The sequence below is a fragment of the Megalops cyprinoides genome, chromosome 21 (assembly GCF_013368585.1).
Source record: "Megalops cyprinoides isolate fMegCyp1 chromosome 21, fMegCyp1.pri, whole genome shotgun sequence".
Taxonomy (NCBI): Eukaryota; Metazoa; Chordata; class Actinopteri; order Elopiformes; family Megalopidae; genus Megalops; species Megalops cyprinoides.
The window spans coordinates 13,057,798-13,071,374 of NC_050603.1; the positions used below are offsets into that span (position 1 = coordinate 13,057,798).

Sequence of the window (13,577 nt, forward strand, 5' to 3'; positions counted from 1 at the left end):
ACCACTGCAAACTTGCGTCTGAGGGCGTGATGCGAGTTCTGCACATGGCCATCTGGATGGTCCAGTATATGAGCCAATCCACACATCATAAAGAAGTGTGATTCTACACAGATTGTTCTGGAGCATGATCATTGGCATCAGTTTGTTTGGAAAAGTGCTGGGGACAATGGCAGGTTCGATGTGTTCTAAAGGCTTTCAAAAAGTGCTGGGGACGAAATGGGCCTTGACAAAAAGTGGTGGGGACATGTCTCCAGTGTCCCCAGCGTAAATGACGCCTATGAGCATGACGCTGTCAAACACATGAGTGTCTAGTAATCATGTAAACTGTCAAGCTATCAGCAGCTGTTCATTCAGCTGTTACAGCTCAGAAAAGTTTGTGTCTATGAACACACATTTTTGAGGTCTCAGTCTTTGTGTCTGTTCTTCTTGTCAGTTTTGCACCTATTTATGAGTACAGTGTGGAGTGGCCTTCTGACAACAGTACTGTCAGTAGATGTTACATAAAAAAGGAAATCAGCTGCAAATAAGGATGACTGACCCCTGGGGTTAATATAAGACTTCATTTTTTGTGTTTTTGCTCTTCTCCTCATTGAACTTGTATCCTCTAGGGGCCGCGGTATAGCATAGTGGTAAGGAGCAGGACTCGTAACTGAAAGGATTCCGGGGTACAATTCCCTGCTGGGGCACTGCTGTTGTACCCTTGGGCAAAGTACTTAACTCAGAATTGCCTCAGTAAATATCCAGCTGTATAAATGAGTAACCTATGTAAGTCGCTCTGGGCCAGCCGTATTGAGGGTGTTTGTAAACTACAGACAGCACTCTACACTGATTACAGTAGCACCTGGACCCTAAACATCCCCCTTCCAGGCAACTCAACTGGGCAGCCATAATAGGCATAATAATGGCACAGCATCACTGCAAGCTCTGCTGCAGTTGTTTCCCTTCAAAATCTTCTGAAATTGAAACCAGATGTCTTACAGAGGCAGGCGCTTAAACCCAGACTTGTGAGTCATACAGACCAACCTAAACACATCTGTGTACAAGGTGAGCTACTCTGGGAAAAGAGATCCCACCGATCTCACTAATGGAGAGAATGTAAACGGATGTGAGAGTGGAGAGGCTAGCAGAGGGTAGTGTAGAGTGTAGATGGGAGTAAGAATGGAAAGGCAGGCGTTTGGGTTTGGTTTAGTGCAGAGCTGTGGTAGGGAAAATTGGGCAATTTGATAGTATAATGGAAATGTGTTAAGAGAACGATGCTAAATATAGTGTACTGTCCTACAAAACAGGGGCAGTATAGCATAGAGTACTGTAGAGTTTTCATGAGAAGGTACTGCTGGTTGAAGAAGATGAGTATGCAAAGGTTGATGCTGGGATTAAAGTAGAGAAAAGTAGTATTGTATTGCAGAGTAGTGTAGAGCGGTGCAGTAATGTTAAGTAGAGGAGTGTATATACAGCAGAGAAGTGCAGTACAGTGTCAAACATCACAAAGTACAGTAGGGTAGAGTAGAGTAGAGTAGTGCAGAGTAATAAAGAGTACCATAGCGGTGGGAAATTAGGAGTAATAGAGGAAGGTTAATGTAGAAAATTTGGCATCGTGGTACTCTCACTGTAGCATTCTGTAGTGGTGAGGAGGAATGGGCTATCGTCAGCAGGGAAGAGTGAATACTGCTTTGTAGCAGCCCTCCTCCCCTTGGCAGCAAGCACAAGGTGTCAGGCCCTGGTGGAATCTGACACCAAAGCACGGGTGGGACAGTCAATAGCAGCACAGCAGCTGGGACCAGGGGCCAGCAGGGTGAAAGCACAGACCATAATGACGGGAAGAGGCCATTACTGCTGATTTCAACTTTTATGTCTGGGTCTCTGTTTGACTTTGGCTTTCTCTTCCTCTGCCTCTCCATTCCACCATAGCTGCGCATCTCAGCTGAAAAGGGAACTTGTAAGGTGTATCCCATGCACAGGCTAGACTCAGCAGGCTTCTCTGACGCACCACAGGTCACCACATTTCCTGATGTCACCTTCTGGAGTCAGCTGAGGACACTCCATGTCAGTCTCAGACAGTGGAGTCCTGGGTTTTGTGGCACGGCAGTGTGTGGGTCATTTGTGTGGAACTGTGATTGACATTATGGGGGTCATCGGATTGCACTCTGTATGGAGTCAGAGCTGTGCCATGCAAATCATACTGGGATGACTGAGGCTGATGGGAACATCCTTGAAGCCTCCACAGGTCACACTGATGTCACATCCAGAGCATACCATGCAGATCCAGAGCATCCAGACCAACAGGAAGCCAACAGGTAACAGTAAATCTTTACAGTTTTGAGGGCCATCCAGTGGCTTCACAGACCACCTCTGTACCCGTTAGTCATCATTAACAACTAACAACAATCGTATATCAAAGGCACAGAAAGGGCAGGCCCGCAGGCAGTGGGTCTGTGGCTGGCACTGGCACCTGGCACCGCATGAGGTGAAATCACATGGCAAACCCTCTCCAGAATGCCAGAGTGCCAGGTAGGTGCAATGTCCTGGATGTAGCCAGAGTGCCAGCATCCACAGTGGCAAGCAGAGGGTGTTAGGATGACAGTCGCTGGTGAAGCAGTGTCAGTCAACAGAAGAACTCTTTGTACTTCGCACCACACAAACATGATCCAGGATCCAGGATCTGCTTGAAAAAGCTTGCCCTTATTCTTATTCTATTACATTTCATGTAAAAAAAAACATTGAAAATGATCCGGTGTCAGTGCTTGCGAGCAGGACCAAACTACATTCAGTAGAGATCTGGCCAATGATGACACTTTTGTAGACAACCTAGATATATTTCAAGGGTGCTTGATGATGAACTCCTTTTCTGGTCTTAAAGTGGAGGAGTGACACACCAGTGTCTGTCCATTCTAAGTGCCTCGGCAGACTAGGAGCATGACAAAATGACAGACTGCACCAGCATAGGTACTGTAGCAGCTGCAGCTTGTTACTAATCACCATCTTTATCCTACGATCCTATCAATAACCACCCAGTACAGTGGTCACTCCTGACACCCTGCAACAGTACATTATGGCAGACTACCCCCTTCAGAGGTATAACAGTCATTACAAAGAATTGTCTGCAGATGGTCTACATCACTCTATAATGTAAAATTATTTATTAACATTATTTGATTGAAATATATTTTGACAACAAATACCCTCATATTTAGATCTACTTCCCTTAGTAATTTAATGTTTAGATTTTATTTAGTCCAGTGTGCGCAATTGATAATTCACGTGCCTTTTTTAAAGGCATACAACTGCAGCATTTCACCTGGGACCTGCAATTTTTTGGTTCAAACCTAAACCTTAAATCATTTCATCACATGTTCAATAACCAAGGTTTTGGTTGGCATAAAAAAACAATGAACACAATGCTTTCCCAGGATGGAAAACCTGCTGTACCATTCAGCCATTGAATGAACATAACAATCTCTATTAAAGAAAAAAAAAACATTTCTAAAGTTACAAAATGTTAATCTGTTTTAAAGGAGAGATCTTAAAGTGGGCCCAGGCATCATACTAAAAGTGGCTGGATTCAGAATTATCTGTAACTCAGCTCCTGCAATTTGAAGTTCATCAAATGATCATGCATTACGTGGCCGTTGGCACTAAATCACTAGCATACAAGGAGGAAGCAGCAGCAAGCAAGCCAAGCATGCCCTGTCCCTGGCATGGTCACCCGGTAACCCATCCACAATAAAACATGGCCATCAATAACAGCCTCCGCAAAAGATCAGCTGTTGAGTCATTTTTCCAGCCATTTCCCCACCTCTCCCCTTGCATAAAAACCTCAAAGTAATACTTTCTGCAGACTCTTTTTTTTTTTTCAAATGACTGCGAGATTAGTAATACCTTAGGCAAACCAAGCCCTGCACTTCAAATAGCGGTGTCTTCCCATGAGTTACAGTAAGTACACAGCATTCCCAGCCAAACCGAGGCAGACACCGTTCAACTCTTCCATATTCGACATTGCACTGGAATGCGCAATAACCAAATCTGACAGGATGGGATGGGCACCATTCATCGTGTGCGGTGTCAATTCTCCAGTATATATCCAGTATAACTGGCCAACTGTCAGATTTCAACAGTTGTTCTGCTACTGAATGTTGGGCGGCTCCATGTTATCATGATACAATAGAGATCTTATGATAAAACGGCATGAAGGCAGCTTTGTTGTGGGACACTGGATTTGTCTGCAACTGAAAAGCGCCCAGGCATTTTTAAATAAGCCTCTCTGTAACGAGGTATTGCAGTAGTGTAACACAGAGGGGGTGTGTAAGCTTGTGGGCTCCTTCTTAATATCCTGAATCATCTGCCTTTTCAGAACAGCAGAACATACATACATACATACATACACTGACAGAGCCCAGTTTGGTCAGGCATCTGTGGCAGAGAGACAAGGATTCAGGACAGAGTCCTCTTGATCCCTGTGGCTTTATCATTCCCCACAAGTGGGTGGTGGTGTGTCCGCCATTTGTTGGGGGTGGGGGGTCGTCACTTTTTATCTTCTCTGAAAGGCATCTTTTTCAGATGGCTGCATGCCAGCCAAGCCCAGAATCAAGAACTTGTTAAGGAGAGAGTAGCGATTCTGATGCAGAAGATCACTTTTAAATTCACCCTTTTCTTCAGATGGCAGTAGCATCCAGAAGGCTCGGCCGGGTTGGGAACGGGAGGAGGGGTAAGGGTATAATTAATGTTGTGGTGTAGAATTCACGGCAGACGAATAATGCTGACTCGCTCTCTCCCCAGGCAGGGACGGTGCCAGGGTCTTTAATAAGGGGAATAGTGTCCAGTGAAAATGAGTAAGCTCCTTCTTCTGGGACACACAGGCCAGGCTGAGCAGGCCCTTCAAGCCCACTGCTTTTTTGACTGTATATCCCACTGGGTGACTTCTGATGGCAAGAGCACACAACAACCAAGTTTCTCAAAGTATTAAACTCCCAGAAAAAAAGTATTACTTTTTCCATTACCAAATACAGGCAACCAAGTATCTTTGCAGGCTTGCTCATGGGAGCATCACAAAACAAACCAAAATCCTTGTAAACCCCTGACAGCACCCCTACAAATCTCAAGTCAACATAACCATTTGCAATGAGTCCCCTTACCCCCACTTGAACCCAAACCGACACCTGTCCTCAGAGGGCATCTCTACTAACAGAGCTGTTTTCAACAGCCAAGCCTGCTGGTGCACTGCCAGGATGCACAGTATCTGGGTACCAGTCACGACACTCAAAAAACTAGCTCAAGCCCTTTCTGTTCAATATGAGAATCAAGTGACCCTGTAAGTGTAGGTCTTATATAGACCAGATTTTACCTACTACAATCAAATTAATGGAAGACGTGCAAAACATTTGATTATCCATTTGCACAGCAATCATCAGTAAGTGAGTCCGATTTGCATAAAAATATTTTTAAAAATACAAAAGGCAAACTTGTTTTCATTAACCACTGGGTTAGTCTACATACAGAATTAGTCACTTTAATAAAACAAATGACTATTAGTTCAGAAGTTTCAAGTTGGGTAGAAACCCCTTTCAGAAAATGGAACAAAACACAACTGCAGATCATTTAAAATATGTGTCCATTAAAATTAATGGAATTTTTAAGTATTTTCAAAAAAAATTGATTGTTGTAGTGGATCAATACAGCTCATGGTATCAGGCCTAACTTTCTGGAGGTACTGTGAAAGTAGTGTTTGGCACCATCTTGTGGCCTTGTGGAGAAGTTAAAAGGACTGCCACAAATTACCATTGCTAAGCTATGATGATTGCTGATATGGGTATACAAGAACAATGATGACAGACAGATGGTTACAAATGAATGAATTCTATAAATTTAATGAAATTTTTGAAAAAGAATCAGACCTCCAGTGAAAGGGTACCTGGCAAAATGCATTTGATTATGGCATCTAATAGGTCTCCGAAATGGGCATGTTATAAAATACCTCCCCTACTCCAAACATCCCCACCAAACTGGTCCCCTCCTGTTTTTTATGACTTAAACTGATATAGTCAACAGAGATGAGTCACTGTGAATTCAACATCCTTGAAAACTGATAAAGATCAGCTGCTGAGATCAATCATCTGCTGTTGTCACATTTTAATTTTTGGGTATAAAAAAGTGGTGAGTAAGGTGTCAAAACAGAATTATTTAGTGAGGCATTTCCCATTTCCCCCTCCCAAGCCTATTTTAAGAACAGCCAATGCTTTAATTTTTCCTGGCACTGTGTGCTTCATTTAACTGTCAGTCCGAGCTTTGACGACCTGCCACATCCTGGCTGTTCTTTTCCCAGTCTGACCAAGAAAAATGGTCTTCATGACGACGTCCAACAAAATGTTTTGCCATCTTATTGGTCAGCAGTCAGGACAACCTTACAACAGAATCCCCACAAATAACCAACCAGAACAGACCCGATTAATAACAGAAAAACAACCCTTTCAACCTGAAATTTATTTGGGACATATTTATTTTACCATGTATGGAAAATAATCACTTTAGACACAAACTTTTAAAGTACATGACGAATACAGGCCAACTGTTGTCTGATTTTCCACACTTTAAAGCTATAACAACAGTAGACAACTGCTGCCATTACATAAAGGCTACTTGCCTGAAAACACAAATGGGTTGATTGAGTAGGATACCAAGGAAGGGCAACTTATTTTGCTGCCATTTACTGACATGCTCAACAGCCAACCTGTCAATAATTACTTAAAACTGGCCTAAATTATTGGGGTACATTGGAACTGGAGTGATACTATAAGAGTCATTCCACCTAGAATGAGCCTCTGCCTCACATTATACTCTCATACCTCAAACTGTTAGAAAATAATCCTTCATATGATCAAATCTGACATACTAGCTCTTTAGGCCATCATTTTCTAATATATTCCCAGACTCCAATACCACAGAAAGTAATATATTTTCTCATTTCTGTGTGCAATTTTGCTCTGTGGAGGTCTCTGTGTCCTTGTTAACTCTCACAAAAAAATTCAGCCATCTACGTACATAACAAATTTATGCTTTAAAGCCCAAACTTTAACATTTATTGCAGGTATATCTCACAAACTACTTGGAATACAGCAACTAACTTTCAGATTTTTTTTCTTATGATTGAGGAATATTTGTTAACAATTTGAAGTAAATCTAAGATGAAAGTGAGCCCCCCAAATATTGCTTAATATGAGGTGGAATGACCCATAATGCTCCAGACCACATCACACATCATGAAAGTTGATCCATTTGCAGTCTGACCACAGGTCTGCCCCAGTGGTAGGTGTTTGACGTTTCAGATCCTGTACTGTTGTGCTGTACATACATGGCCTGAGCCATGCTGGAAGGGCTGCTCTGTCCTTCCAAGGCGAACACAGCCAATGTGAGCAGAACCAGATTCATATGGTTTACAATGTCCTTCGGCTCCTCAGTACCAGTAGCTCTTGTGGGCCCTCCTGGTTTCCTGGATGCCCATGCTCTCCATTACCTCCTCCTCTAAGGTCTTCAGGGAGGGTGTGTACGTCTTCTCCAGTGTGTCGTCTGGTGACGTGTCCTTAGGGCCATCTAGGGAGACAGCAGGAGCTCAGGCTTATTAGCTTCCATTTCCAATATATTTAATAACCTTTTTGATGCATTTGGCATTTGATGCATGGATCATTCTTAATTTTGCTCACTTTTTAAGAACTGAGTGTATTGAGGTGAACTACACTGATATATATGAAAAACAGCCCATGGCTGGCAATGGCGTTAAGATTTTCTATCACACAGATGGGGTCTGTGCCTGAAATCACGAAAGCTGAGGTGGCCCAGGTCAGTTAGGAGGGGGAACTATGCAGAGACTGTGTGGAAAACCCCTCAGATGACTGAGAATCAGCACTTGGAAGACAGGGGCAGAATTTAGCATCACCCTTCCACACACCACTCTGCCTCCTGCAAGAGTCACCACTCACCCTTCCACTGTGAGGGCACTATGCCGTCCTTGCGCTGAAACAACGGTTTGGGAATTATCCGCCCGGTGCGGATGGACACACGCACCTTCTCCCCCTCTTCCGTGAACCGCCACTCTACCTCTGTGGGTTTCCTGCACGGGAGCAACGTGGCATGTAATAGGACACTGAATTGAAGAATCACTGGTGATGAGGTTCTGAGGTCATTTTTAAATTCCCACTGGAAATCATGTATTGTACAGTACTCTGTGAATATCACAATAAATAACAGCTGACTGACTGCCTCATTTGCTTTTCCTCTGAGCTCTTTTCTTTGCACAGGTAAGTGTTGTTCATACATTCAGCATCAATCAATCAAATATAACCCCAAGGCATTGCCACAAAGCACATCACAGTAACTGAGGGAAGTATTTATCAGAGAGCTGACCTGACTGATTTGTAAATATATATATCTCAGGTACAAAGTAGCCTCAGAGGGCAAACCACTGCCAAGAGATCAATAAACAGTGATAAACAGAGGATCTGCCATTTTATTGCGAACAAAAAACTGAATGCAGGGGGCAGCCTGGGTCTGGAAGCAATGCACTATGCCCCACTGCCTCTCCTCTGCTGTCAGGTGCTGAGTAGGGTGATACCAAAGGACACCCCCCCACTGCACAAACTCACTCTGAGTGTGGAACAGCAGCAGTGCTGGTACAAACACACAATCCTTCCATCACAAACTGGAAGTGCAGAAACTGAAGTACAGACGATGAAAATAATGCAGATGCGATAAGTTCCAGTTCAGCAGACTCCAGCATGACTTACCGGTCAGTGGGATCAACGAGAGAGATGTCTTTGAGCAGCAGAGGGGCTTCGCTGGGGACGTAGGTGCCCCTGTAGTCTGCAGACTTCCCTATGTATCTGTAATGCTGAAAGGGAAAAGGCAAGTTGATGCCAAAGATTTGCCCTCTACCGACAACAACTTCAGCACCAAGTCCCCAGCAAACAACCACATTTAATGCAGGGAATCGATCATGGCTTAGGTCAGTGTTCCTTTTTTGGGTATATAAACAACTGCACTTGGTTAATTAATACATTAGTTTTGAGAATTACTTTTAAGGATTTATGATGAAAATGAAATAGCGAAAGTGTTAATTTGTACGCAACAAGCAGTTATAAACTGCCTTCCTGGCTGCCACTGACTCAGCATGTGGCTGGCACATTCCCTGGCTTGATTTCATTCTGAAAGCAAGCAAACATTTTGGCTTTTCCAGACAACTTCCAGATTAAAGCACATTAAAAAATACAATTGTTTGGTAAACTATGGAAAATTTCTTTAAGGAACTGGTCCAGCAAAATGAAGCACATGGCAGGTGTGTCAGTGTAGGGTCATTGATATGCAGGTGTTAACTGGTTTGAACAGCTAGATGTGTGCCACTGCAATACACTGTGTGGGCCTAACTGCTGGAGGCTTTTGTCTTTACCGTGTTGAGTCCCTCCAAAATGACCCAGTTGCGGTTCCGAAACACTTGTATAACCTTCCCCTGCTTCCCCTTGTCCTTCCCAGAGAGGATCTCCACCTGAACGGAATTAAAGACAGTTCTGTAAATATCTCAGTAGTGGTTTCCAGTAACTACACTGGCCTGCTGTGTTGCAGACCACACATGGTCTCATTTTTTCTCCTTTGCTCTCCTCATGTTTAAATGTCCTATGGATTCAGGTAAAGGGACCCAGTCCATCTATGCCAAATCAACTGATTCAGAGCAGTAACTAAAATCATTAAAAGGTCACATTCAGTGGTTTTGGTAAAGGCAAGGATATCAGATTCTACTGTTCCTGTCTGCTACGGAATGCTAGCATTCACTTAAGAGGGAAATATGCCAAAAGGTTTGATTATTCCACAGAATGTATTTTAAGCTGATAGAAGGCCACCCTAACCACATCATTCTGTCTATACTCCAGTCTCTAGACTGGTTTTGAACACTCAGACACACATCAGCTGTATCTGCTTCAAATAAAGATTCTGGTAAGCTATTCTTTACATTAATAACTCTGTGTGGGGGAAAAGTACTTCCTTGTGTCAGTATGATTATGTATGTAATTTTCACCTTTATCCTTTTTTTCTGAATTCAGCTCAAAATTGTTTTGTTTTAGCTTATTAATCCCTTTAAAAATAGTTCAAAACTCAATCAAACCCCCGTTCACCGTCTTTTGCGGATGGTGAAGAGAATAACTGTGTTTAGTCTCTCTTGATAACATGTATAATTGTTACCTCAGTCACTTTTGTTGCCCTTCTTTTTACTTTTTGAGAGCTTGAATGTCGTACTTGTCCTGTGATGCATACTACTACTTACTTTTTAAAAACTCATTTGATTTTATTTCCCTTTTCACTGCTTTAGCACAATCTCTAGATCCAAAGAAACCAACAGTAGGTCAGCTATTACATGGAACAACTATTTCAGCCTAACAAAGAAATCTTTAGTATGGATCTTTTATTAATGTGGTTTCTAAAGATATACACACCTGCTTTAATGTATAGTCTTAAGTCTGGGGGGGGGGGGGGGGGTATCCATTTCTATTCACAATTCAAGGTAAAATTGATTATGGTAAATCATGAATTATAAACTTTTTTATAAACTTTATTATCAGTTTGGCTAGACAAATTGCAGTAGACTGAATGAGCTCCTTTAATGAAATGGATTTGGAGAGGAATCAGTTTCACTTACTGTGTCACCCCTGAAGACGTTCCACTCTTCGTGAGGAATACGGTCGACAAACACCTTCCTTCTTTGTTTGCCTGGAGGATTGAGTCTTTGTGCAGGAATCGTCCAGGGACGGTTTGTGCCGAAGCGGTAGCCCGGTGGCACTTTGACCCGCGCGGCCATCGCTAGCAGCGCCGTTAACCGCATTCTCCAAGCTGCATGAGAACACGGTCATACAGCATGTTTATATTTCTATGATAAACTACCATCCTATGGTCTGACATCAAATGGGCGTCCAGAAAACGACGTAATCTACATAGAAGCGATTAGGGTGCGACTCTTCTGCACGGAAAAGCCGTGACTTGTTACTGTGAATCAATGGATGGAGCAACTCGTGCTCCATCAATCACACTCAATTGTTCATAAAGGATTTTGACAATTCAGCATGATTTCACATTCACATAACTCACTTTTAGTCGATGTAGAGACATCGATGTTTTCAGCAACTTGATAAGGTAATTTGAAACTTTACTACTTGAAATAATGGACCTGTTATGCGATTGAGGTGAAGCACAACGGCATGCATTTACGCCGTGGTTACCTTATTTACAGATACTGACCGGCTAGACTTTTTTTCTGGCTATACTAGTGGGAAAAGATTAGATGTCATTACCAAGCCTATAGCTAACGTAGCTAAGGAGCTAACAAAACATTAAATAAGAAATTGACTACAACTACCTTATTCGCTTTACCACCTTTACCAAGTAAAAGCGATGTTGAAGCAGCATAAGATATTGAATTAAAAATTTCAACGAGTAGCGACCTGAAGTCAATTATGTTGATAGCGAGCAAGCTAGCTAGCGTTTGCGTTCATCTACATACCTACTCAAGACGACACGAAAATAATGCAATAATATATTCCACGTATATACTGTCGTTGCTCTTACTATCACTAAAAGCACATATGATAAAATATATAAATCTGGGTTGGTAGCTAAAGGCTTAGAATATAGACATTACCTTTCCGTCAAGCTCCTTTCCAATGTCACATCACATGTATGAAGACTTCAACTCTGACCTTTCACCTTGTGTGTGGAAATCCTTTCAATTTTCCTCATCTTCAGCTCAGATAGAAAGGCTAGTTAGGTAGCTAGGCGACTGATTAAACAGAATGTCGTAGGTTTTCTTCGTTTAGATAATAAAACAAAAACATATTCAAGTATGAATGATGAACCGGAAGTATTTTTAGAAATAACTTGTCATGGCGCTGCCTTGCCCGTGGGCAGTTACCGTCAACATTGCGCGCCGCGTTAAATAGTACACAATGACTTTAACGTCCACGTTTTAAAATGCAGCAATTTTATCCGTTGTGATGAATATTTAAATAATCATCAAAACATCACAAGGAATATATAAATTTGTGTTACGTAGGTATTGATCTATCGCTGGATAAACTTAGAAGGCGCTTCTGCAGGGATGTACATATATTGAATGTTTTCATTACGATAGACGTAAATATAGCTCCAGGTAGCGGTTTTCAGTCCGTTAAATCGGTTTGCCCGTCGCAGTCAGCAAGAATTTCAGTTCTAATCCAGACCGGCATTAACGTTCCCCGGTCTTATGTGCTTGTGTTCTTACCCAAGTAGGCCTTTCTCCTGTTTTTGATGGCATCCTGTGTTCCTTCTTGGCTCCTGCCAACAGTCCACTCAATCAAAGGAGAATGTCACGTTTGTACTCATGCTTTCTCCTTCTGTCTCCTATACTTATTTAGCCTGATTCTAAGACAGGCCATTTTTATTAACTAGGATTTATGACACATATTGGTCAGGGGAACATATAGTTTGCAGTGTGGTGCATTCACCTCGTCAGGTTTTAGAAATCATTTCACATTCATACCACGTTACCAAATGCATCATTAACTTAAATACTTTTAAAACCAAGAGAGAGAATGCATTGTAAACAAAAGTACATTAGGAAATAACAGAGGCTACAGTGGCTAGGGATAGCATGGTCTTTTGAGCAAATCTGTGAAGGATGACATGCCTGTTAAAGTATATGGTGTAGAATTCCTTTCTAACCTCTCAGGCCTTGCAAACCTGAGCTAGTAGATTATTACATTATTATTATTGGCATTTAGCAGATGCTCTTACCCAGAGTGACTTACATCAGTTACAATGTTATCCATTTATACAGCTGGATTATTTTGCTGAGGCAGTTGGGAGTTAAGTACCTTGCCCAAGGGTACAACAGCAGTGCCCCAGCAAGGCATCAAACCGCAACCTTTTTGTCACAAGTTCTGCTCCTTAAACACTATGCTACACTGCCACCCAGTACTCTGTAGTGACACTGAAACGTCTTGTAAAGTGCCTACTTAACTGTTGAAACTGTTTTCTTTGACTTTAAAAAAGCTTTCTGTGGGAACAAGCCATGCATTAGTGTCGTGCCACTGTTGTTGGAGTGCCAGTCAGTCAAATACCATACCTCTAGCTTGTTCTCAGGAGAATGAGTGATTCACTTTAAACTGTAACATGTAGCAATATCTAACAGGTGCTTGAAATTAATTTCAGTTTGTATAGCAGGAACCCATACACATTTATGGATGAATCATAGGCAGTGTGTGGCTTGGCACACCACATTCACACCTGTTATTAGCCCTTGCAAGGCTGATTTCTAAATTCATGGTACATCCCCCTAAACATTTTCTTTTTGATGTTTACAGTACAGTCCTACAGTAAAGAACAAAGACACAGAGAGGAGGGTGAGTTTCTTAATCAACTTGTTTTATTGTTTTAACCAAATGGACTGAAGGCTACAACAGAACTAGGCTGAGAGCATAGCGGAGTATCATTCTGCATATGAGGAAAAGAAAGGCATTTTTATGTCTGCATTTTCCCCCCACTACTTTAACAAGGCTCGAGGGAGGGCATGG

General features: G+C 42.2%; 1 protein-coding gene across 1 annotated transcript; it reads right to left on the reverse strand.

Moving 5' to 3' along the window:
* Nucleotides 1-6,472: 6,472 nt before the first annotated feature.
* On the reverse strand, nucleotides 6,473-11,743 carry mrpl24 (mitochondrial ribosomal protein L24). The gene is made up of 6 exons (XM_036555235.1): nucleotides 11,669-11,743; nucleotides 10,673-10,863; nucleotides 9,431-9,526; nucleotides 8,772-8,875; nucleotides 7,968-8,098; nucleotides 6,473-7,581 (listed from the first exon to the last, which is right to left on the reverse strand). Exons 2-6 carry the CDS (start codon nucleotides 10,853-10,855, stop codon nucleotides 7,445-7,447), a joined length of 651 nt encoding a protein of 216 aa, XP_036411128.1. The 5' UTR covers nucleotides 10,856-10,863; nucleotides 11,669-11,743; the 3' UTR covers nucleotides 6,473-7,444.
* Between the last annotated feature and the right edge of the window lie 1,834 nt (nucleotides 11,744-13,577).